The sequence below is a fragment of the Lepisosteus platostomus genome, chromosome 9 (assembly GCF_059453375.1).
Source record: "Lepisosteus platostomus isolate fLepPlt1 chromosome 9, fLepPlt1.hap1, whole genome shotgun sequence".
In the NCBI taxonomy this organism is placed as follows: domain Eukaryota; kingdom Metazoa; phylum Chordata; class Actinopteri; order Semionotiformes; family Lepisosteidae; genus Lepisosteus; species Lepisosteus platostomus.
In genome coordinates this window covers 7,854,191-7,878,303 of record NC_142619.1, presented here as the reverse complement: position 1 = coordinate 7,878,303, position 24,113 = coordinate 7,854,191, and the positions used below count along the sequence as shown (strand labels likewise).

The following is a 24,113-nucleotide window of genomic DNA, read 5'->3' as shown; positions in this document are numbered from 1 at the left end:
TTTGAAAGCTGTGCGTTGTAAAAAATGGTGTCACGTAGTGAGATGGTAATAATTCAAATTTGGCTTTTTTCTGACCATGCATACCATACTGCATTCAATTCAGCCCACATCAGAATTTCAATTAGAATTCAAATTGTAATTATTCTAATTATAATGTTCTCTACAGCACTACAGATTAGGTCTTTACATCTGTTTTTGATCACACTGATCATGTGCTGTTATAACTTTATTTTAGTGCACAATAAGAAGACTAAAATTAAAATTGCTCTAGGATAATTTTTCTTAGAGTCCGATTGTTTATAGCCGTAACAGTGCATGCTCGGAATATGTCTTTTTAAAGAGGGACCAAAATTCTACTTTATAACATCTCATTAGTTTTATTTTTAGCAAGCACTCCTACGTGAAAACAGCAGCAAGTTATAGATGATATAATCTTAGTAAAAATGGAAATGTGTACATTATTACAGCACTATAAACATGCACACTGGGCTTTTAATTCTCAAGTGAAAGAATATTGTTCCATGGCTTATAACCATAATATTATATCTTTTGATATAATCAATTACTGTACATACTTACATCCAAGAAATGCATTAACATCAGTTCAGAAAGCTGCATATTTCTGGTAAGGGTTAGTGCACAAGACAGGGCTACACCCCTGGATCAGATGCCAAGAAAGACACACGACCTCTACACCACCACCACAACGTAATCATCCCACACATTTGTTCAGCATTAGCAACAGACAAGTTGAATTCATATCCTTTACTTCTTTCTGTGCTGTAACTGGAACCTTCATGGTAGCAACAGGTAGAGACAGGGACCTAATTAAGGCATTAACTAAAGTATTCAGTTTCTGTAACACAATACATCATCACAATATTAGCCATCTCATAAAGGTTGGTCCTGCTGCTAGATGTTGCCTGTTGACTTTGTTTTTAAAGCTGATGAGATCTCAGGATAAGGAAAACCTGAACCTTCAGGCCCAAGTAAAAACACTCTCACTGACATCAGTTCTTCATGTCAGTCATACACTGCCTGCTATCACCCACTACTGCCTTTTCGCACTGTCCCTGTCAACGTCACAGCAAAACCAGGATGACTAATGGACTGATTCCTGTGTGACTTCAGATATCAAACATTCATAAGGTGAGAATCTGCATGTATTACGTATAGCTCTACGTCTTATCCTTGATTTAGCATGATAAATAAAAAAAGCAACTTTTAAAGAGCATGATAAGACCAGTGCGTCTTCTTTGCAAAAATAAAATAACAAAAGCCTTGACGTCAATCAATTTAAATTGCATAAAGTATGATGCACTCTTAGATACCAGCAGCTACTGCTGCACTGCCTACGTTTTGCAGGAAGAAAAATCAACATGCATGAATGTGATATATAGAAACCTTGTATTTAAAACTGGAGTGCTGTAACCTTATAGCAACTAATTAATGAAGAGATTAAATGCTACCTGCTTTTCTTGATCATCTCTTATTGTTTTGATCCATCAATACATATGCAGCAAACACATGCACATTCCAAGGGATAGAAACACTGTGCAGTGGGCCCCTTTATTTGAACAGTGCTTACCCTAAAAGCTCAAAGGAGATGCAGAGGTGATTGCGGAAGTAGAAGTATTCCTTCATGTGGATGACATTGTGGCTGTTCTCTTTGTCTTTCCTTCTCAGAGCATCTAGGATTTTCAACTCTACCAAGGCTTGATGATGAAATCTGTGTTGGAAAAACAACAATGTGACTCTAAATGCGCATTCACTATGAGCAGACCACCAGCAACACAGTTTCTCTGTACTCTGTATCACCTTTGACAAACACTGTGTGCTAGTCCACAGTGTTGAAGGCTATGTGCATATGCAACTGGCTTTTGAGAACCACAGTCAAGGGTATCTCTTCAAGGCATGTCAGTACAATCACTTCAGCTCTTAACTGCGTGGTCAGGGAGCAAGTGTGAGGTAGGAATTGTGATAATGTGAACAAAAGCACAAATGACACATTCATTTCACACCTCTGAACAACAACACATTTGACTAGAGAGAGCTTTCTGAACAGGGAAATAGTGGGAGTGTTGTTTGTGAATATGAATCAACTGGAAGAGGGAACACAATTAATATCAGGTCTGTTTTTTTGCAAGTACTATTTTTGTTCTTCTACAACACAATGACACTTCACTCATGTTCCAGACAGCAATATAATACTGGCAAAAAAAACAATGAGACTCATCCAATTGAAAATATGCTTTCAAGCCTCCAGCAGAATCATTAACAGAATGACAAAAACCCACACACAGCTCCCCTGTCTGATGTAACTCTGACGTCGATGAAACTACTTGTTTTGTGCTCTGCATTATTGATTGGCATAAAGATGGAGAGCATCGCTGTTAGAGGATGAGAAAATGACAGCGAGAGCCTTATCAGCTGCAAGAATTAGGCAACCTGATACAGATGAATCTTGCATGATCACAATGGCTGTATTCTTAGCCGTGAGAAAAGTGAAGACTTATGCATGATTTTATCTTGGAAAAGTGGTTGATATGATATAACTAATGTCAGGGAACATATAAATAACTCAATTTAACTGAGTCTTTGGTTTAAGTATGATTCAGAAGTATGTCCATTTTGACTAAGTCCTTATGCTTCTTACGTCAGAATATTGAAATAGCCAATTCCTTTGTTTTTCTTGCATACCCCTCCATTTGAAATAGTGCCATGTTACACAACTCATCATTGCGTTCACTGTATCAGTCTGAAGTGCACATTCATCCTCAAAGACAAGGCAAACAAAAAGTCAATCTGCTTGTTCTCAGTCTGTGATCCTCCACTGCAAACAAATGTTTGTGTTGGCTGGAAAACAAATACAGCCCCTATTAACAACAGAGGTTTTTATTAGGAGAGATGCTTAAGAATCCTCTAAATGGTATTCATGTTTACAATTTACATTTAAAATACCCAGAAAGCTACTGGGCAAAACCTGAATCCTATACCGTAGATAACTGCAGCAAAGTGTTATTACTATTAACAAGTTGTGTTACCTCTTTTTGTTGCGAATTATTTTGACAGCCACTAGCTCCTTTGTTTTGTGATCCAGGCACTTTAGGACCTGTCCAAACGAGCCTTTTCCGATGACCTCAAGCACCTCAAAGCGATAAGCAATGTGGTCACGGAGAACCTGAAACCAGAAGAGTCAAGATCCAGATTCTTAAAAAATAAAATCGACTTCACATGTGGCAGATATATTGTAGAGCGAACTGAGAACTCAAACAATACTACAGTTGCAAAGCTTGTGAATTCTGGAGAACAGAATGCAGTTCCTCACAAAGGTAGTCTGGGACAAGCTACTCATATGGTTGTCAAAGCTTATTCAAGAAATAGCTGGATGAAATCCTCAAATTAATGAGCAGCTAGTGATAACTGTGGATAGTAATATAATGCTACTAATCCAACTTCACAACGCCGTCCTGACCATCTGGGTCCGGGATCAGGGAGCGTCTGGTCCCGTTACCCCCCTTTTATTCCCCCGACCCTCCGCCGGATCCCGCTCCGGGTTTTAACTTTGTTCGTCTTCGTCAGGAGGTATCACTCGGTCTTGGACTAATGCTACATTCATGGATTTGCCTCGGACTCCCTTGGACTGTTTGCCTCGCCCTCACCTCCCTTGAACACCAGCGCACCGTGGACACGCCCCCTGTTTTCCTTCCAGCCCCAAGCATGCCTTTTCCCCGTGTTTTCTTCATTCCCCCACCGGATTGTGTTGTCTGCATAGGGTCCTGAAAGAACGCAGCATGACATCCGGCCTACCTTGATGTAGCTGCCCTGCTCGTCGTCATAGCCACAGTTCTGCTGCGTTCCATGGCTCCCTTCGATCTTTTTGGAGTCCAGTCCCAGGTACCACAGCTCCGAATAGTCCATTATCTCCTCCTTTTCATACTCTGTCAGACGGTCCTGGAAGTGCTTTAGCGCCTCTAAAACAAGAACAGGGTGCCCTCAAGTCTCCCAGCTGGCTACAGCCTTGTAACGCAACAAGACATCTGGCCTACAAATTTGTTTTATGATTTTTGAGTCACTGTATATCTCAATAAGAAAAGAGAAAACAAAAACACCATGTTGTCTTTCTTGTTTCAGTTTTGCAGTTTTTCCAATTCTTCAGGTTTTTTGTCTCCAAATGTTAAACTGTGTTGTGATCTTTAAAAATTCATATACTACATAATAATGTTGTGACTTTTAAATATAAATATATATATTAACATTGTCAGGTACCATCTTTTTTTTCTTTTAGGAACAAAAAAATCAAAAGGTTATTTTACAGGGTCCTTACTGGCTTACATTTTGCTTTTAAATTTTCCTGTTTCCCCTTTCAACAAAATAATGGTGAAAAAAGGAAAATTGTACTGTAGGCCATTGCCTGTAGGTGTGTCTGGCCTGAACCACAGAATGACACTTGTTTGGTCTGTGTCAGCCAAGCTCTCGCGGAAAATTCACTTGCCTCACAGTGAATTAAAAATTCTTTGCAGACCATTTTCACAGAACCACTCACAAAAGGGTAGTAGGAACTGGAAGGCCTTTTCTTCAGGACAAATTTAATTTGGGGGACACTGCATGGATCTGAGAACAACAATTCTCTCTGCTCAAGTGCTTCATCCCCTTCTGTGAGCACACTCAAACTCTCAAGCAAAGCAAAAAATATTACCTAGCAATTTTTCTTTTTCTTTCTCCTTCTTCTGTCACTCTGGATTTCCAGACAATATAAATGGAAGTTAAACAGGAGTGCTCTCGAAGATGATTAAGCTGTTCTGCTAACTCCATACTGTGAAGGTTGTTAATAATCAATCATTAACCAGAACTATAATAGATACCCCCTCCTTACCTGCTGGTGTGAGAGGTAGCTTTTGTCCTTCCAGTGTCCTCTCCTTCTCCTGCTTGTTAGAATGGCTCTTGCTCGTGGAGTCTGAGAGACTCTCCACAGAGCTAAATCTTGTTGGGTACTGCAAGCCCTTGTGTCTCTCCTCCTGCCAATCAACAGGACAGTCATTACACTATTTTCAACCCTGGACTGCCAGTCTCCGTGGAAACATTCCCCAAGCAAAAGAGGCCATATTCAAGTCCAAGTACGCTAAACATTCTATGAGCTTTAGATTAATGTCTCTTACAAAACACTGAGAAAGAAAAAAGAAATTGGTGGTACAGATGTGTCTTCCTTTGAGTCCACTACTCTAAAGACAAATAAGTATTGCTGTGATGGAGTAACTTTGCTAAAAGATAACTTGAAACTTGGCCTGTCGCAACAACAGAAAGAGATCTGCTTACTTGATATCTGTGTTTCATTGAAAATTGTATTTTTTTTAAATAACCAAAAAGATTTATATTTAACAATTCATTGTCTTTTTTAGATGAAATGGTGTATGAAGCAGAAAGAAAGAACAGTTTTTGCTTAAGGATCCGCAGCCCTCTCTAGCTTCGGCTTTTTTATGTCCGTTTTAATGCCTCAACCATCAGGAAAAGACTGAGTGAGAACTTCTTTTCTGGGAGGATACCCAGGAAGAAACCATTGCTGTCACGATTGCTACTCCTCCTCTTAAGGGCGCTCCAGCCCTTCCTCGTTCTGTCCCATCACCCGCACCCGTTTCTTATTTCAGCCCCTCTTCAGTTCCACCTTAAAAGCCCGACGCAGACGTCACTCAAGGCTCTTCATTGAATCCCGTTTCGTGAGAGCCTGGGTCCTGCTGTGTCTGGCTCCGTCATGATTTTAACTTTCTGTTTCTGATCCCCTCCTGCCGGTTCCTACCCGGTTCCCGTGTTTTATTCCCCGGATGGATTGCCTGGCCATGGACTTTAGCTTCTGTCTTGAATTACCCGTTTGGATTTCTTCATGGATTGTTCGCCCTGGAATCACTACCACTGGACACAAATCTCCATACCCTCTCCTGCACGACTTTTTCCTAGCGTTTCCTCACTCCCTTCCGGATTGTGTCGTCTGCACAGGGCCTGGAAAGAACTGTGCTTGACAATTGCTCTCTAAAAAGAAAAAACTTGTTTCCCCTCTCAAGTTTGACAAAGAGTGCCTGGACATTCCAAGACCACTGGAAGAATGATCTCTGGAGAGATGATTCAAAAGCTGGACTTTTCAGCCACAATGACAAACATTTTGTGCGGCGAAAACCAAACACTGCCTTCCAGCTGAAGAACAGGAGAACTTGATCTGGGACCTCTTGACTGCCTCGGGATCCAGATGGTTTACCATTATTGAACCATGTACTAGAACATTCTAGAAAACAATGTCAGGACCTCTATTCATCAGCTCAATCTGAGCCAAAAGTGGGATATGAAGCAAGACAATAATCCTAAACATCAAGAAGATCTCACAACATTTGCATTTTGAATAGGCAAAGTCAAAGTGTGGATCTAAGCTCCACGGAAATGTAATGGCAGAAGCAGATGTGACCTGTCAAGCAAGGAAACCCTGAAATGACATCAATCTGGAGCAGTTCTGTTAGGAAGAATGGGCCAAAATTGCTAAAATCCCTTCACTTTTATTTTCTTACACTGCAGCATTAGGAGAGTGCATACGACATGCTTGTTGAATTAAGAAATGAATTTGTAAGACTTGTTGAAAGTTTAAAAACGGTTTATAATACTGAAAATAATAGATTTCAATACAATAAATCAATACCTGATTACTTAAAATTACAAGTGACCTCTAAACAGAGTGTAAGAAACAGTTACAGTAGAATAATTGAAATATCAGGAGCATTCTGAATCTCCTCTGACGTTTACCCCTTCAGGAAATTGTTCGACACAAACCACTGGCAGCTGATGCAGTGCATTTTCAAAACGGTTTGAAAAAGTTCCAGCTTTTTCTAAAAAGGGTAGAAAGCCATTGTAGAAAAGCTCTTAAAATAAAAAAGAAAAATATCTTAAATTTGCAGCGTGTGATGGCCTGTCTGCTTTGTAGATAGATACTTTATTAATCCCGTGAGGGAAATTGCAGGAACCTCATAAAGTGTAAAAATGACAAAAAAGCGAAAAGCTTAAGGTTTACATTTCCCCTTCATTGCTTTTGGCTGTCATGCTAGATATTGTGAGAAGAGGTTCAAGTACTGGAGGTCCACGCCTGAAGAAGGCTCCAAAAACCAAAACATTGTGTCTCTTTTCTTTTCCTTTCAGCATGGAATAAGCCTTCACCTGTTCCTTTGCAGCCTACGCATGCTGACGCAGCTCCCTACTTGAACTTCTTCACCTATTTCTGCTGCAACCCACTATGCCTTCCGCTAAATCTTTTTCTAGATCTCTTCGTCATTCCTTCTCCTCCTCCCTGGGCTACTTGCCCCCTTCTCTTACTAAACCAGCATTTCGTCTCTTCACAGAGATCTGTTGCAAGACCAGGCTTTCTAACCACCTCCTACTCCTTTACAGATGTCGTTGTTATAATATAATTCCTAAAGGCTTTCGTTTGCAATTTAACACCTTTTCCTTTGACTCGGACATCACCCAGGGTAACACTCAGAGACTTCTTCAACAATTTTCAAAGAAACCGATGCTTTTTCTCCCTCAAACAGCAGATTACTCGTTCTGACAAAAAAAAACATTCAATTCACACCTGAAGAAAGCTGCACAGTCGAAACGTTGTGTCTCTTTTCTTTTCTTTTCAGCACGGAATAAACCTTTACCTGTTCCATTGTGAGAAGAGATAATGTATATCTACTGTAGGAGGAACCAGATTGTGGAATTGTGCAGAGCTCTTGTTACAAATTAATCTGCCCCCAATTTTTTAACAATTTGTCTTTGCTTTAGAGTCATGTATTTGGGTGTTTTTATTTTGTATACATCAATGAATACCCAAAGGCATTGCTTCAAAAATCAAATGCACATCAGAGCATTTTAAAAGCAAAGGAGAAGAGTGGTGTCTTTAATAGAAATTTAGCAGTGATTTGGCAAGCCACCCAGGTCATAAGTGAGGCTCTAACCCAAGAGGTGGAAAATACTAAATAAAACCTGTCCACACATTCATTCCTTAGGTTGCACTCCACATACTGTACATCCTCAGCACTTGGCCTTTTGGCCTCACCTGGTGAGCTGGATACCCATTCGGTAGGCCCTTGTTGACAATGTGTGGGAGAATGCTTTCGTGCTGGTGATGGGGCTTGGCGTTTGTCACCACCATTTGCTTGATGGGGACCTCCAGCTGGGGCAGGGTGCCCACATTGGAACTGAACTTCTAGAGGTGGGGAAGCAAAAGAGGGACAGATATGATAAACCGTACTTGTCCTCTGCACCAGCTATCAATAAAAGGCCCAGAACCAGACCCCTCCAGGGTGGATGGAATTACCTGGATTAGCGCGCTTGAAAATGGAACAATGTGAGAAGAGCTTGGTCTGTGACAGACTGTCAGTCCGCACGACGTGGGAGAGCTTAACCTGAGCAATGCTTTCAGGCCTGTGAGCTTAACAACCCGGTTAACAGACTCCTGTGCCTAGAGTGCAATATGTGATCCACCATTGGACTACTGCTCCTCTGCTGTATCTAGCTGAGCTGTAGCTGAAGGCAGGTCATCAAAAAAGTAACTAAAAAACTCAAATGAAAAAAGTAAAGGTTCCAGAAAAGATGTCTTTTGTCTTTTTACTTAAAAAATATATGAAAGAATCATTTTTGCTTCATCACATCTTAAGGGTACAAATTACATTGCACTGTTCAATCTGTACATCATTCTCCCTTGATTTAAAATTGTAAAAAAAACTTAGATCACAATGAACTTGTTTTTTTTTTAAGTGAAGGCTTGTTCAATGCATTTTCAAACATTCTGTTGCTTTCGTAAACCTCTACAGTACCACGGAAAGATAACAGTCCAATTAAATCTGACATACGTTTTTGGCCTTTCTACAAGGGTTACAGAAGAAAGCTGAGAACAAAATCACAAACAGTATAAAAAAAATGGCACACACTTAAGAAAGCAGATTTTCATTTGATTAATAACAGGTCTCCATCAGCCTTCTATATCCTCTGTTCTGTTTTTTTCATTTGCTCTGTTCAATTCAGTTAGTAATGAACAATCTGCATTTCTTTGTTTACGTTGATGAACTGATGGGATTCTTGAGACATTACTTTAAGCATCAAAGATGGCTTTAAATGAATTAGAGCTGCTGGAAGAAGTCTGGTCCTGGAGGGTTGGTAGATCTGTAGGTTTGTATTCCAATCTTGCTCTTAGTGACCTAAAACAGCTTTTAATTGACTTAATTGGACACATTTCCCAACTTCAGCACCTCTTAAGGAGCTGCTGTTTAGAGAGACCTAGAATACCTTTAGATAAACAGTTCTCCTTCATTGGTAAATAAGTAGTTCAGGTTTCTCTCAGTGAACACACCTGAAGAAGGCTCCACAACCAAAACGTTGTGCTTTCTCTTTTCAGCATGGAATAAACTTATTACTTGTTCCTTTGCAGCCTACGCATGCTGACACAGCCACCCACCTGAACTACTACATACCTGTTGGTAGGCTTTGTTGGTAACCAGTCGGTTGGTGTCAGCCTGTTGTAACCTATGCGCAATGGCATCTGGTCGAGATGGCTAAAGACACAGGATGAGACAAAAATCAGAAAGGCAACACACCATTTTCTGATCTGTATTTTAAAATTACAGTACAGTATTAGACCATTTCACTCTGCAGGAAGCTACAGGAAAGATGTCCTTACTTTGCAACAACACTCATCACTGCCTTGTTTGTCAAATTAATTTTTGATTGTCTTACTTACAGTATGAAGGAAACCAAACCAAGTTAAAATTCAGAAGGATCACCCGCCCACAACCAAAGGTGAGGGTCCACCTGTCTGACTGGCCACAGCTGCCCGTCTGGAGGGGTGAAGTGATACAGTAGGTCTTAAAGTTAAAAGACGTAAGTGAGCCACTGCATTGAGGGCAAGCTGCCAAACGTGCCCACTGGCACAGATGGGCATCGGCTCAGCCATAGGAAATCTGTGAATTCCACAAGTCCTTATCAGGGTTGATAAGAGCAAATCAGCCACTGAGCTTGACCTGACTGGGGAGTTAGATTAAGTACTGTACGTCCACAGAAAACAGGGAAACACACAATTGTGTTCTTTGATTGAACAGTTAAATGGATTCCCCTGTGGGAGAGTGCAAAGTAAGGTATTCTACAGGCCAATCTGACAAGGAGACCTGTGCACTGGCTAGCCTGTGTTTGCCTGAGGCTTAAGAAACAGCGCCGGATCCTGAATTTGCTGACTGAGAACTCAGTGACAGGCTCTGAATCTGCTCACGGGCAGAAGCGTTTATGAAGGTAGATTTCACGGGCTCCCAACATGCGCAAGATCAGAGCCCAGCCAGTTATTCATTAAAATATTTATACACGCAAGATTCTATGTAACATAAGCCTGCATGACCACAGGGCATTGGATCAGGAAAATAAGTAGGTCATGTGACAGGATCATGTTGATAGCAAAGACAGAATTTATCAGGGGATAAACGCAACGGCCGTGACACAACCAAACATAAAGGCAAAGAGTGAACATGAATGTGATTTCATGGAACTGAAAATCCATCTAAACAGAAATTGAAGTTCCCAATCATGTTAGCATTTCCAGACTAGGCAATGGAAGAGCCACCAAATGTATGTTTTTAAATAAAGATGACTCAGGATCATCTTAGGTTTTCTATTCTTTTTAATTATGCATTATAATATACTTAAAATAAAGACCTCCATATAATGACTGGTTTACCAGTTTCCATCATTCAGGTTTATGAAAAGAGAGAAAAAAATAGAAAAAACAAATCAGGATCAATTTATCAATCAGGGTAAGCTGATTTAACAGCCAGGTGATTTCTGTGACATTTTAACCGATATGCGCTATGCTCTGAAAAAGGAATTTGGGTTTACACACACTAAAAGCCAAGAAGAAAATCATGAATATCAGTGTTTTGTGGTATGGCTCCTACCTCTTGTTAGGGAAAAAAAATAACTTAAATTAACTTAAGTATACATTAAAAGATAATGCACTACACTTTGCATTTGCGTTGGAACCTGTAAGGACACGGAATAAGTCAGAAAACTGTTAGTAGGGGGTTTAATCTAATCTTGAACCTGATCTTGAATCCTCCTTGTTGTTTTATCATGGATGACTGCTTTCAATCATCTTAACCCACTTGAACAGGGGACTGTGGTGAGGAGGGGGGGGGGGTGGGTTGGATGGCAGTTGTCAGGGAGTGGAAAAGCAATGAACTTTGAAGATCAATGAGGATAAAGTGGGTCAGGCTGTCTGCAGGTTGGTCAAGCACAGACATGCTTACTTACTGTATACATGACCTCAGATACCCCATGCAGGAATGAATATTTAAACAAATTCACTTTTGTGGAGGCTTGTTTTTGTTATCTTCTTTTATTTTTTAGAAAAAAGATGGTTCTCAGGATACATATACTGTATAAGGGACACTCTCCTGCTCTCCCTAAGAACTTTTGGTACTTTATATTTTCCGCAACAACCCAAACAAATGTTACGGTCTCTAACCAATGTGATTTCTTTCCTTTAAGTACTACCAATTACTTATTAACAAGCGATTCACAAACAAATATAAGGGTTGGTGAAAATGTATATTTTATGGTCGCTAAAATTAAAGTTGGACAACTGGCAAGTAAGCTTATTACAATGAAAATAGCCCTTGTGTTACTTTCTCAGAAGTATTTTTCAATGTGAACATGACAGGAGGATACACAGACTTCTTGTATATGGTACCAGAAGAAGAGGAATGGCACATGCCAGAACAGGAAAAGAATTGTTCTCTCTCTATCCCATTCCCTGCCCCTCTCTGCTAAACGTTTTTTTTGCTTACCCTTCACAGCTTTCGATGAAATGCTGTAACCTATAGCAGTGAAGCCCATGTTGTTTACTGGTCTGAAATCAAAGTGTCCTGGAGTTCAAGTTAACTGCTGCTGTGTAGGCTACTTGTGCAACCACACTTTGCAGTCAGATGTGATTCTTGTCGGAAAAAACACTTTGTCCCTGTAAAGTCCATCATAACTGTAATTATTATTAGTAGAAGCAGCAGTTTGATAGTTCTAGGGTACAGTAGTTGCAGCCATTAGAATGTATTGGTCTTCGATTTGGACAAAAGCCTTAATTCCCAATTCTTGGAATTATATGTACAAATAATTAACAGGATAATGTGCGCGGTTCTTAGATCTTTGGTTTATATTTCAAACAAAAGGGGACACGTACAAGTCTACCTTAGTTGTCCAGTAAGAAGAGGTCTAAACAGCTCTATTAGGTTTCTGCTTGAGATGCCTTTTTGCATAAAAACTATTAAGATTTCCTTAATTGTTATCATCGTCATCATCATAATCGATAAAAACCATCATAAAACTAAAGGCGTAAAAAAATTGTATTTATATTTTTAAGAATAACAATTACATTAACAGTAACAACTTTCGATAGTCTGTATAACAAGTTAATAAAATAAGCATGCTAAACTATTTAAATGTGTAAAATTATCACAATAAATGATATTTAATTTTACTGCGAATTCCACATGATATTTTATAGCAATAATAACGTCGAAAACGTTGTGAATACTACTGGGAAATATTCAGATCTCTCGTTTCTTTGACACAAAATCCTTCCGTATTCAAAAATCGTATCTAAAAGGTAATTATACAGTCCAAGCTTCATTCATAAATCGCCAGACTGCAGTACATCTAAACTACTCGGCGGCCAAAACACAATGAGTATCAGTTTTAGGGAAGTGATCAGACAACCGAGGATACGTGAAGACAGTTATTGCTCACCTTATTGTTTATTTCAGGTAACATGCCCGCTGGAAAGATCTATAACATCCCGGGAACAATTAACGTTGGCGACAGTTTCCAGAGGTCCCGGTGTTTCGAAATCCAAGCAGACGCACAGCGCAAAACCATCTCATCTCATACCTCCGCAGATGTGAACTTCAGCTCCTCCGGAGACAGCAGAAGGGTGACAGCAGAGTGCGCACCGAGAAACTATTCACAAACAAATGCTGTGCGGGCTGGCCAAGTGAGAGCTTACTGCTGTTCTGCACTTCGGGTTAAACAGGCTACCGTCAGCAGAAGATTAGCGAAAAAAGAAACAAGCTGTTGGTCTTTTCGCCCTGACGCGTGTGCGTCTGCAGTGGCCACCTGTTTTGTTTCCTAACTGACAGCTGGGCTCCCGATATACAGTAGATCTGTTTTTTTCTCAATCTGATAGACAGTACCAAGGAAGGCAGTGAAAGAAAACTATCGTTTCGCACAGCAATTTCCGATTGAGTCCGAAGGTGTTTCAGAGCGATGCACACCCGATAACAGTACACCCAATGATTAACACAAAAGCCCTGCTTCAGCCAAGTGTTAAGAACGTGGCTGCTATCATACAGTATGAACAGACGCGCACTTAATCTCGGCTACAAAACACAGTGTTATTCAGGAAAACTCAAAAATGAAGTTAATATAATTTATGACTCAGCTTTACGGGTTTTTTTTTTCCCCGGTCACTGCTCCAGATGAATCTACAGTATATCATACGTGCTCAGCTCAGTGGTCTCATGGTCGCGTCTTACTTAGAACTGATTCAGCGGAAACAGACGTAACACGGTACAAAACCGAGGGACTGTCAAAGATGCGCAACAGAAAAAGATTAAGGACGGGCGGCTTATGTCTATAATTACTCTGATTTTGGAATGATAGCAAAAAAGACCGCTAAAACCCTTCTGATACTGAGATTTCGAAATGTGTAATTAACCCTGACCTTCAGGAGATGTATAAAAAATTGTTATGTGTTTAAGCAGGGAGTTCTTATTTCCAAACTATTTCTCATTATACAGAATGTCATACATAAAATCGTGTAAGTCAGGTATCTTGGCAAAAGCTAACAAAACAGAAATTCCCAGCAACTTGTTACAGTCGCTTAGTTTGCTCTTTGAATCTGTGAATGATTAATTTTTAATTGCCTCCCCCATGAAGACAAGGTGTATTCCATTTCAAGGGACAATTTTCTTTATTTTTTTTCTGAGGTCATACAAAGTCTAAGATGACATTGGCTAATATAAAGGGAAGATATTAGTATACCACATTAGTATACCTGAAAAATATTAAATTTAATCAAAAATAGTCATTAAAAAAGGACAGGAGCTGTGGCAAAGCTAGGAAATGTGAACAGATAAAAGTTGGAGAGGGGTGATTTGGTTATGTTCTCCGTGAGCCTGTAGTTATAACACAACTGTATCAGCCCTATACAATTTCTTGCATTAGAAATTCACCTTTTCGCATACCCAAGCTTGCTCTCCATGAGACACAGACACACAGACAGGGAGAGAAGCTTGGGATCAGAGCGCAGGGTCAGCTATTGTACAGCATCCCTGGAGCAGTTGGGGTTAAGGGCCTTGCTCAGGGGCCCAACGGAGTAGGATTCCTCTGCCAGCCCCGGGATACGAACTGGCAACCTTCCAGCCACTGGGGCAGAGCCTTAGCCACAGAACCACCACTCTTTAATTATTCTGACCCTATGTGTACAAAATACTTGACCATTGGAAGTCACCACCCAGCAAATACCGATACATATTTTTACAGCTGGGTGAACTGGAGCAGTAATATCTGTTTAAGGGACTGAACCCACAATCTTCTTTAATTTCCTTGCTGGGGCTCCTTGGTGCCCCCTAGCCAAAATGTGTAGGGGCTGGAAAACATAAAAAGTTTGATTTCGTCACCTACAGGTTTTTTAATTCAGCCTATTAACAGCAATCTGAGAAGGGCTACCCTTACGCATTCTGTACACATTGTTGGAGTTCTTCCTGGGTTTCTTTTATTTCACAAGATCGGGCTCCACTGGGAGACAATGTACTTGTGCTGTTGCTCCAGGGCTGCGGAATGATCTCACAAGTCAGTCGCCATCTTCAGATTCCCTCTTAAAACCCACTTCAGTACTCTGGTGTAACTTCACAGAGTAATTATGACACTCACCCCTGCTTTTTCTCCAGATGACTTGAACATGAGGTCATTGCTTTTTGGTGGACTACATGTGGAGTGAATGGATGTTTTTTTTAATACACTTTGACCATAATCACCTCCTTTGTGGGAAGGTTATGAATGCACTTTACAAAATACACTTTGTTCCCCTGGTTAAAAAGTAAACTACACTCAACCCCCCCCCTGCAGGTCATAAACAGTACACAGCAGTCAACCACGCGCAAAATTACCTTTTATGAATATCAAATGGTAGTTTTGGAGCTTTATCACATTGCTAGGCAGCGAGATCGTCATTTCTCCCCAGCACGCTCAATCTCACATACTGTACCTTCTTACCTAACTCTGTTCCCAAATCTCCTAAACAAATGCAGTGTGTGCTCTTTGGCAATAACCACAAAATAGTTGATGCTACATTCAAAACTATAACCTGTTTTTCTCAAACTGTATTCAGGTTTCAATGTGGTATAACCAAACATACAAGTATGCAATCGAGTTAGGGTATTTACTTTTGAAGGGCTGTTATTTCAGACCAAGCCAATATTCAATAACAGGTATAATCCTACTACTGCAGCCAGACAATGCAGTAAAGACAACAAAAAAACTTTGATGTTCTAGAAAAGATATTGATGTTATGGAATCTGTCCAGGGAGGATCAACCAGACATTGTACATTCTGGGGCTTAAGGGAATTTCAAAGACAGGCTCAAAGAAGTGAACTTTTCCAATGCTGAACAGACTGGAAGTGCATCGAAAACTATCAGTACTCACAATCCTCAAAGGCATTGATAACATCACCCCAGCAGATTTCTTCAAAGTGAACAGTGATACACGAAAACAAAAAACACAAGAGGACACAAGTGGACACTATGTGGAAGGGCGTTTAAAACCAACAACAGGGGGCAAATCTTTACCCAAAAGGTTGTGGGTGTATGAAACAAGCTACCCAGCCATGCTGTTGAAGCTGTTACTTCGGTTTTGTGCAGTGCTATAGTATATCAAAGTATTTCATGACATGATAATATTTTTCTTTATATGCCTGTATTTGAATATAAATGCCTGATTTTGTCATTTATCAAATTGAATACGCCAAATATGTTTATATGCACTAAACACTAAAACTATTGGGTAATAAAAAATCAGCATATTACAATAAATGAAACAATGGATCACATTGAAATTATTGCTGTGCTGGGATGAATCATAGAATCTCCAGGCAAATTCTGAACAGGCTGCATTAGAAGAGACACTGGAAGGGATTCAGGGAAGACAGTCCTGATATACTGTAATAATTGGCATTATTACGGGTTGGGTATGGTATGGAAGTGAAGACAGAGGTGGATAATATCGGACAGTGTCTTCACAGATGGGGGTGATCTGATCAGAGCAGCCCCAACCAAACTGCGACCCTAGATGATAACCTTAGAGGCTGGAGTTTCCCAGGTCTAACCAATCAAAAGCCATTGGACTTTAAATGATAAATCACTAAAGACAAATATAGCATAAGAGCACTTAAGCAGAGGTGAACCAGAAGGACAGGTGTCATAGTGCTGCAGACAATCTTTACCACTTTCTCACTGGGAAATCACCACATTGTGCGCAGGAGAGATTTGGTTAAATTTAGGGAAAGGAGATGCACTTTTTTCGAATTGTGGAAATATTTAATTTCTCTTTTTAAATCTACCAGGCACAGTTTATCATTTTTGCTTCTGTTCAAATGCATTTTTATACAGAGAGCAAATGTCTCACTATAGCACTTCAGCATTTAGCTTGTGTGCTTACCTGCACAGTATTTTGCAAATACAGTCTTACTTTTTATAAGTATAAATATTTGTGCCTACAGTATGTCTAAGAGTATTAGCTTTTAAAAGATGGATGCACAGTGGTGCTTTAGGCTCTGGAAGTTTCTCCAATGGTACAGTATATAATTGTCTGTACTGTAAATATCAGTCCATGTGCATGGGTATCTGTCTTTTTAAACTTATTTATATTTATTTCTCAATCACCAGATTTTTCACAGAAAATGAAAGAAGCCAAGAGACTTTGCTTCGCCTTCACTCACCAGTGATGGTGTTGTTTTATTATAAAGAAATTATCATTTGCTTGTACTGTATTTTTGCTGGAGTCTGTGGATAAGTGGCTAATTGGATTGCATGTCAACAGATACTACATATATACTGTAAAGTCCACTTCTATTTGTACTGTAATAACTAGTGACATAGTATGTCCTAGAATTTCACACACATTTATTTTTAGATCAGGTGTCAGGGACTTGTATCCCTGTTCCTGGAGTGTTAGAATCTATTAAGTCCTGTAGGCCACCTTTTTCTAAAGATTGATATCACCTGCTACTGACTAAAAAAAGTGACTGTTTAATTAAGAGAACTCTGGTCCATGAAGAGTTCTTACATTTGGGTTCCCCATGACATCTCAATGTCTCAATTTAATAAATGACCTCGGTGATTGAATTTAAAATGAAATTGTTCCTGTTTTAATGGACTGCTGTTTTAGATGGACAGTAGAAAAAACACAAGTAAGCATTGATTTCTTTTTATTTTGCAAAGAACTTGAAGATAGATTTGACAGTGTACTGTACCTACATTTACATACTCATTTACAGTACCAGGAAGCACATATTACAAGCTAATTTCTTATGCATGTTAAATGGAGAAAAGAGTTTATCCTGAATAGGTGGCGGTGGGGCCCTTTCATTAATGCACCATTCATAATAATGCTCTTTAGATCAGCTAGGTGGAAGATATTTTTAGTTTGGCACAGTCATCATCTTCGACTGACCATCTGCAGTAGCACATGGATGCCTGTGTCTGTTGCAACATGACAATCACAGGCAAAGAGTCATACGTTACAGACAAACCGAAAATGTAGCAAAGTGGTCTTTCCATTTCTGGATTTGTGTACAGCTCCTGTGGGTTGTAATGTAGGAAATGCATTATTTTTGCTAAGGAATATTTAAATGTTATGCACTTTTCAGTACTGTAAGATTTGCAGTCTACACATGCTGACATAGATCCTTACTTTAACTTTTTCAATATATTTTTATTCGTTCAGTTAGATTCACAGTGTATACCTGGGAGACTCAGATACATATGCTAAAAGAAATCTCAATAGAGAAAAAAAATACCCAAAACAAGAACTAGAGATAGAGACAAGAATTGTCAGAAGGCTACGAGTTACATAACCTTGATGTCCTGAATTCACATGGTCCAGCATGTGAAAGAGTATTTTTTTTTCTATTTGTTTCCACATTTGATGCTCTTCAATCTTTTACATAATCCTGCTAGATTTCTCTGGCACCAGCATCTTCCAAATTCCACAATGCTTCTGTTTTGCTAAACACAGAAACATAGTGAAAATGTAATCATACAGTATGAGCAAAATCGTTTTGTGACTCCATGAATGTTCATGTGGCAGATTCATGACTTGCTTAGGAGAACAGAGAACAGACAGAGGTGTGTGAATTGGCTGTGATGTTACGAACGTCATTAGAAACACGTAGGAGCTGTGTTAAAAGATAAGTGACGCCAGTCATGATTTAACCAAAAAAAATGGTGATTCTAAATTAAAAACAGAACATTGAGCGGTCACTTCTGCCCGATTACAGGTGTTACCAAGGTGTGCCCCCAACACATTCCTGAAGTCCACAAAGCACTTAACGCATTGTGGTAGAGCTTTCCAAAGACCCTGCAAGGCATGCAACAGCTCTTCGATGCCCTGTGGTAGAGGAAATTACTGTTACACAGGTCAACCAGGTCCCACAAGTATTCATTTGGGTACATAATGGGTGATCTTAAATGGCACTTACTGTAAATGGAATATTGTCTGAAAGAAGGAATGCTCTGTGTTGTATACAGAAAAGGAGGTGATAACTAAAATAACTTAAAGGAGAGGATGTGGTGTTACAGCAAAGCATGTTATACTGACTTCGCTACTCATAAACTCTCTCATCATGGCTACCAGCGGAAACATAAATTGGACACACTGTTGTACTAACGTGGTAACTGCTGAAAACACTAAGAACATAACACTGTGGGACCCTGGATGTCATGTCAAAATGTCAAATGTCATGTCAAAACAGAATGCCAAGATATACAGCAGAAAACGCAGAATCACACAACTTTGGTCCCCACACTACCAAACGATATTGTTGCTTTGGAATTAGTGTGTTTTGAGGTACAGCACATCCCTAGGCCTGAAGAAAAGTTCTACTCTGACTGGATAATTGAATGAGATCAATCTTTTTTTTAGTCTTGATTAGAGCAAGACTATGAGGGGATCTGAAGATTTTAAGTACAGCAGGTCCCTGACATCTGCAAAATTAACATTCACAGATTTTAATATTCACGATTCAGTCCTGTATGGAACAGGAGGAGAAAATGATGGTACCAAACTTATGGCTGTTAAGTGCAATTTTTAAATTAGCTGTGTAATAGACTAGGATCAGGAGATGAATCTAGCTGCTGAGTGTTTTATTTTTGTCCTGTCCAAGAACTATCTGCCCGGCATCTCAAAGTGAAGCTCAACATGGTGCTGTTTCTATATTGTCCCAAACACTGCTGGTTCTGTGGAATGACAGGTTGGAGACGACTTTACACTCACTCACTGGCGGTTTTATTTCCCTTTTCATGTCACGTACAGTTCTTTCCGGGCCCTATGCAGATGACACGATCTGGATTTGTGAGGTAACACTGGGGAAAAAATCATGCAGGAGAGGGTATGGAGACAGGGGGTGTGTCCAAGGGGTGCAGGTGTCCAGGGGTAGTGATTCTGGGGTGAACAATCCATGTAGAAGTCCAAACGGGTAATCCAAAACAGAAGCTAAAGTCCATGGCCAGGCGATCCATCTGGGGGATAAAGAACTGGAACCGGGTCGGAACCGGCGGGGGGGATCAGGAACAGAAATTTAAAATCATAACGGAGCCAGACACAGCAGGACCCGGGCTCTCACGAAACGGGATTCAATGAAGAGACTCAAATGACGTCTGCGTCTGGCTTTTAAGGGGGAACTGAAGAGGGGCTGGAATAAGGAACAGGTGCGGGTAATGGGGCAGAACAAGGAAGGGCTGGAGCGCTCTTTAGAGGAGGAGTAGCGATCGTGACATTTCATTACAGTGGGCTGTGCTAGTCACAGAGACAAAGAGAGAAACTGCAGACACTCAGTGGACACCGATGTTTATTTTAGCTTATTACATAAGCTTGTGGATACTGTTGTTTCTTATAGTTGATCAATGTTATTTTAATTAACTTAAAGCCAATACAATAGTATTTTTATTATCATATAAGGGAGGGTAACTTACTGTTTGTCATTTAACCATTCAATCTGCTGTGTATATTGTAGTGCATTTTGCAACGGTATTTAGTTGGACTTGGTTATACTGTACAGTCTGTAAATTTGGCTTCTCTGCATCAAACCGTCACAAATGTCTTGACCCTGCTATATTAAAAATTTTCAAAGGCATTGAAAAAAGGCAACTATGAACTTCCTCACAATCAACAGTGAAACAAAAAACAGAAGTCAAAACTAAGGGGAGAATACTACCAAAATGTAGAATACAAACCACTTTTTTTTACACAAAGGGTCGATGGAGTCAGGAACCTGGTACCCAGACCTCCTGTTAAAACTGATAACCTAACGTCCTTTCAGAAATAGTGGGGTAAGATTCTCATATCATTATTGGTTACTAAAAACAAAACACATTCCTTTAGACAGGCCATGTGGCATCCTTTTGTTTGCAAACTTTAAGTTGTCCTGTTTGTACAATATCTGTTTTGTCCAAATCAGTCCATACTAAAGCCATCTTTCCCTTCGGTGACTGGATTGGAAAACCAAACCAAGCAATGTATTTATTTAAGTATTTTAATCACTGAGCTGCATTTTCATTGTCCCTTGGTTCATTCTGGTATAGCTTTTGTCTGTACAAAAGCAGTCCTTTTCTTTTTAAAGAATATGGCTTCATTGTGCAATGAAAGCATTCTTTCAGGACCCTATGCAGACGACACAATCCGGGGTAGAGTGAGGAAAACACGGGGGAAAAAGCATGCAGGGGTCAGGAATGGAAAGAGGGGGCGTGTTCATGGTGTGCTGGTGTTCGGGGGAGGTGTGGCCGAGGCAAACAGTCCAAGACAAGGCAAAAGTCCAGAGCCGGGCGGTCCATCCGAGACAAAAACAGGAACCGGGTCAGAACCGGCACAGGAACAGGAACTAAAAATTTGACGGGACCAGGCGCCTCAAGGTCCCAGACTCGCCTGGTACAAGAACCAATGCAGAGCCCGGAACAGAGTGAGCATCTGGCTTTTATAGGACGGGGGGCAGGAGCCGGAGGCAGGGAATGAGTACAGAACAAGGAAGGGCTGGAGTGTCCTTAAGAGGAGGGGTTTACGATGACACATTGTTTCTTTGGTCAATAATGAAAAGAATTCCAATGATTAACCTTATATATTATACTTTTACTTTCACTGTACATTGTTACATACAGTATTAGGGGTTTAACAAACCAATGAAATGGAAGGACCATGCAGTCTCGCCCAGAAAAGGAATAACATGTAAGAGCTAGCATTCTGGAGGAGTAAGACAAAGATGGACCACTTAAATTGCAAAAAACTAAGATGACACACTGGAAATGTTTGGATTTGAGTGACGTGTGGGTCGTGATTGTCACCAAGTCTCTGAAAAATACTATGATTTGTGTCATAGATACAAATGGTTGGATTTACATCCACCTGCTCACTACAGCAATGCATATTTAAGAGAGTGTATAACACTTCTTGAACACTACTTTGCCTCCTCTGTGATACAACTGCAATCACATACTCGCATCCTGTGCCATAAGGCAATGTTCGCAGTTAATGCAGTCAATGTATAAGTGAATTACACACAGCTAAAGAAAGGAACCAAAGGAACATTCAAAGAGGTGTTACACAACAATAAGGCACTCCAGTAATCAGCCATGGCAGGAGTGCTATCGGCTTCCGTCAGGGCACTTAATCAACACAGTAAGTATCTTCCCGTATAAAGTGTTGGGTTTAATCAACCCAAGCTCGGACGGCGTTTATGCTTTCTGTGATTAGTCTCTTAAAATCCACACAACAACACTTCAGCTGATTAAAAGGGCTGACATCCCAAGGTGTTTATCGGGTACTTTTCCTGTGTGCATTTCTAACCCCGTGAAGCCTTGTTATGTTAATAATAATAATAATAATAATAATAATAATAATAATAATAATAATAATAATAATAATAATAAACTTTATTTTATATAGCGCCTTTAAAGGTGGCTTCTCAAAGCGCTTTACAGGATGACAACAACAATAAGAAGAATACACAACATAAAACACAATTACAATATATAGAGGAGACTGTGGATGGTGGTACTAATAAAAGCAGAGGGGTGAAGAGTGGAACCAGTTAAGTAAAGGCTTTTCTGAAGAAGAGGGTTTTGAAGCTGAGTCTGTTTGAGACTGAGTTTGAGTCTGACCTTTCTATGTTCACAAACATTCAGAGCCGGGCAACAACAAGCTTCAGGATGGATGACTCCACAATAACATTTAATTTTAAAGGGCTGCTAAATATGTACGGAACATGAAACAGGAGTTTTTGCGATGGCTCACTTTTATAGAAGTGTGGTTCTTCCTTCTTCAGTAGAGGTGATTCCCTAACACATGTGTCCACTCTTGCATTCTTTACTCTGTGCCTTTTCTATGCTGTGACATTTGATTCAGTCTTAGTTTTACTCATTCGGCGTTCAGTGACAAAAGCCCTTCAGCTGCACTGAAAATGAAATGAACTCATGCAGAGCAGACACCTAGTATTGTTGTGTGGTAATAAATAATTCTGCAGCAGTAAATACAAAGTATGTTTTGGTGAATTAAATCATACACATTGTCATGTTTTTCTTTCTAGATAATCTAATACTGCTACTGAAGATGGTATCATTAGAACTTTAGGAGGATGTTGGTTATTTTTAGATAATGCCTCATTTCATGAGGATTCTAGAAAGCTTGTGACGTCTGGAGACAAACTTGTCATCGTTTCATTACTCTGAAAAATCTGTTTCACTAGGAACGACAACACCAAGGATCAAAGCGTGATGAACTATTATGGAGCGGATATCAGCTTAACCAGCTTGGCTGAGGGCCGACCTTCTGGCCAGAGGACAAGGAGGCCAGGACCCCCACGCAGGGTGACCAAGGGGTAGCTACAGAAGTGGAGCTGGGGTGGAGGTGGGATGCAAAAGTCGTACGTGAGGGAGAGTAGGAAATCGCGTTGGTATTTATAGCGTTTGGTGGAGGAAGGATGACGGGAGCAAATGCTGATTACTGACAGCTGAGTATGACTGAGTGTGGTTGTTGTCATCCCTCCTGTTATAAATTCCATTTCTTGAGAAGGAGGATTGCAGTGTTATCTCTTGGTAGAGCTGATGAATGCCACACTCTCGTGCTTAGCTGTCTAACTACTGTAACTAAATGCGCCAAAGGCGTCACTCCAAACTCAACACAAATCACAACCAGCTTGCCTGCTTCAAGAGTCACATCTACTGAGAGTTCCTGCTCACTGACTACAGACACAATAATCTCCCTAATGGCTGAACTGATGGTGTGATTTGCCAGACTACGTAGTGTAAATAAAATAAAGAGGCAATTACCTGAAAGTCATTGATGCGAGCTTTTCCCTTAAGGGCTCATGTACAAAGGAAATGAGTGAGCAGTCAAAACAATCTCAGTACAGTATCTCATATCGCAATGTTCTAATATCTTTTTGTTATTAAGCAAAGCTCCTAGAAATCTCGTATTGCATTTCTGGTGCGTGTTAATTTTTCTCAGTGAGGTTTCCCTAACCAAACTGTATTTTTGAATTGGCTTATTTCTTTTTTTTTGTCTCTTGTTAAAGTCTACATCCTCATAATCTACTTCCTCTCCATTTCATACTAACTCACCTTGCATTGACAATGTTTCACCATGTGTTAATTCCCTGGTTGATAACTTTCATGTAATTTACTATATTTTCTCAAGGATAATACAACAGATTGCACTAGCACATGGTTTTTGCACTCCAGTTACTGTCTTTAATTTGCTTTCCAGAATTTCATATTTAAATCTTTCTCTGCAGTAATA

At 40.0% G+C, this 24,113-nt stretch overlaps 1 protein-coding gene across 5 annotated transcripts in view; it reads right to left on the bottom strand.

Moving 5' to 3' along the window:
* Positions 1-24,113, bottom strand: part of dyrk4 (dual-specificity tyrosine-(Y)-phosphorylation regulated kinase 4) — a 65,983-nt gene that overhangs the window by 10,228 nt on the left and 31,642 nt on the right. For 2 of the 5 annotated variants that reach the window (XM_088646768.1, XM_088646769.1), the window contains 6 exons: positions 9,489-9,569; positions 8,075-8,224; positions 4,877-5,018; positions 3,811-3,974; positions 3,045-3,181; positions 1,589-1,729 (listed from right to left, as the gene is read on the bottom strand). In XM_088646768.1, coding sequence (XP_088502894.1) covers positions 1,589-1,729; positions 3,045-3,181; positions 3,811-3,974; positions 4,877-5,018; positions 8,075-8,224; positions 9,489-9,569 — 815 coding nt within the window. Of the gene's footprint in view, positions 1-1,588; positions 1,730-3,044; positions 3,182-3,810; positions 3,975-4,876; positions 5,019-8,074; positions 8,225-9,488; positions 9,570-12,798; positions 13,636-24,113 lie in introns of those variants that run through there. The other 3 variants (XM_088646771.1, XM_088646773.1, XM_088646772.1) reach the window with 3 other exon arrangements.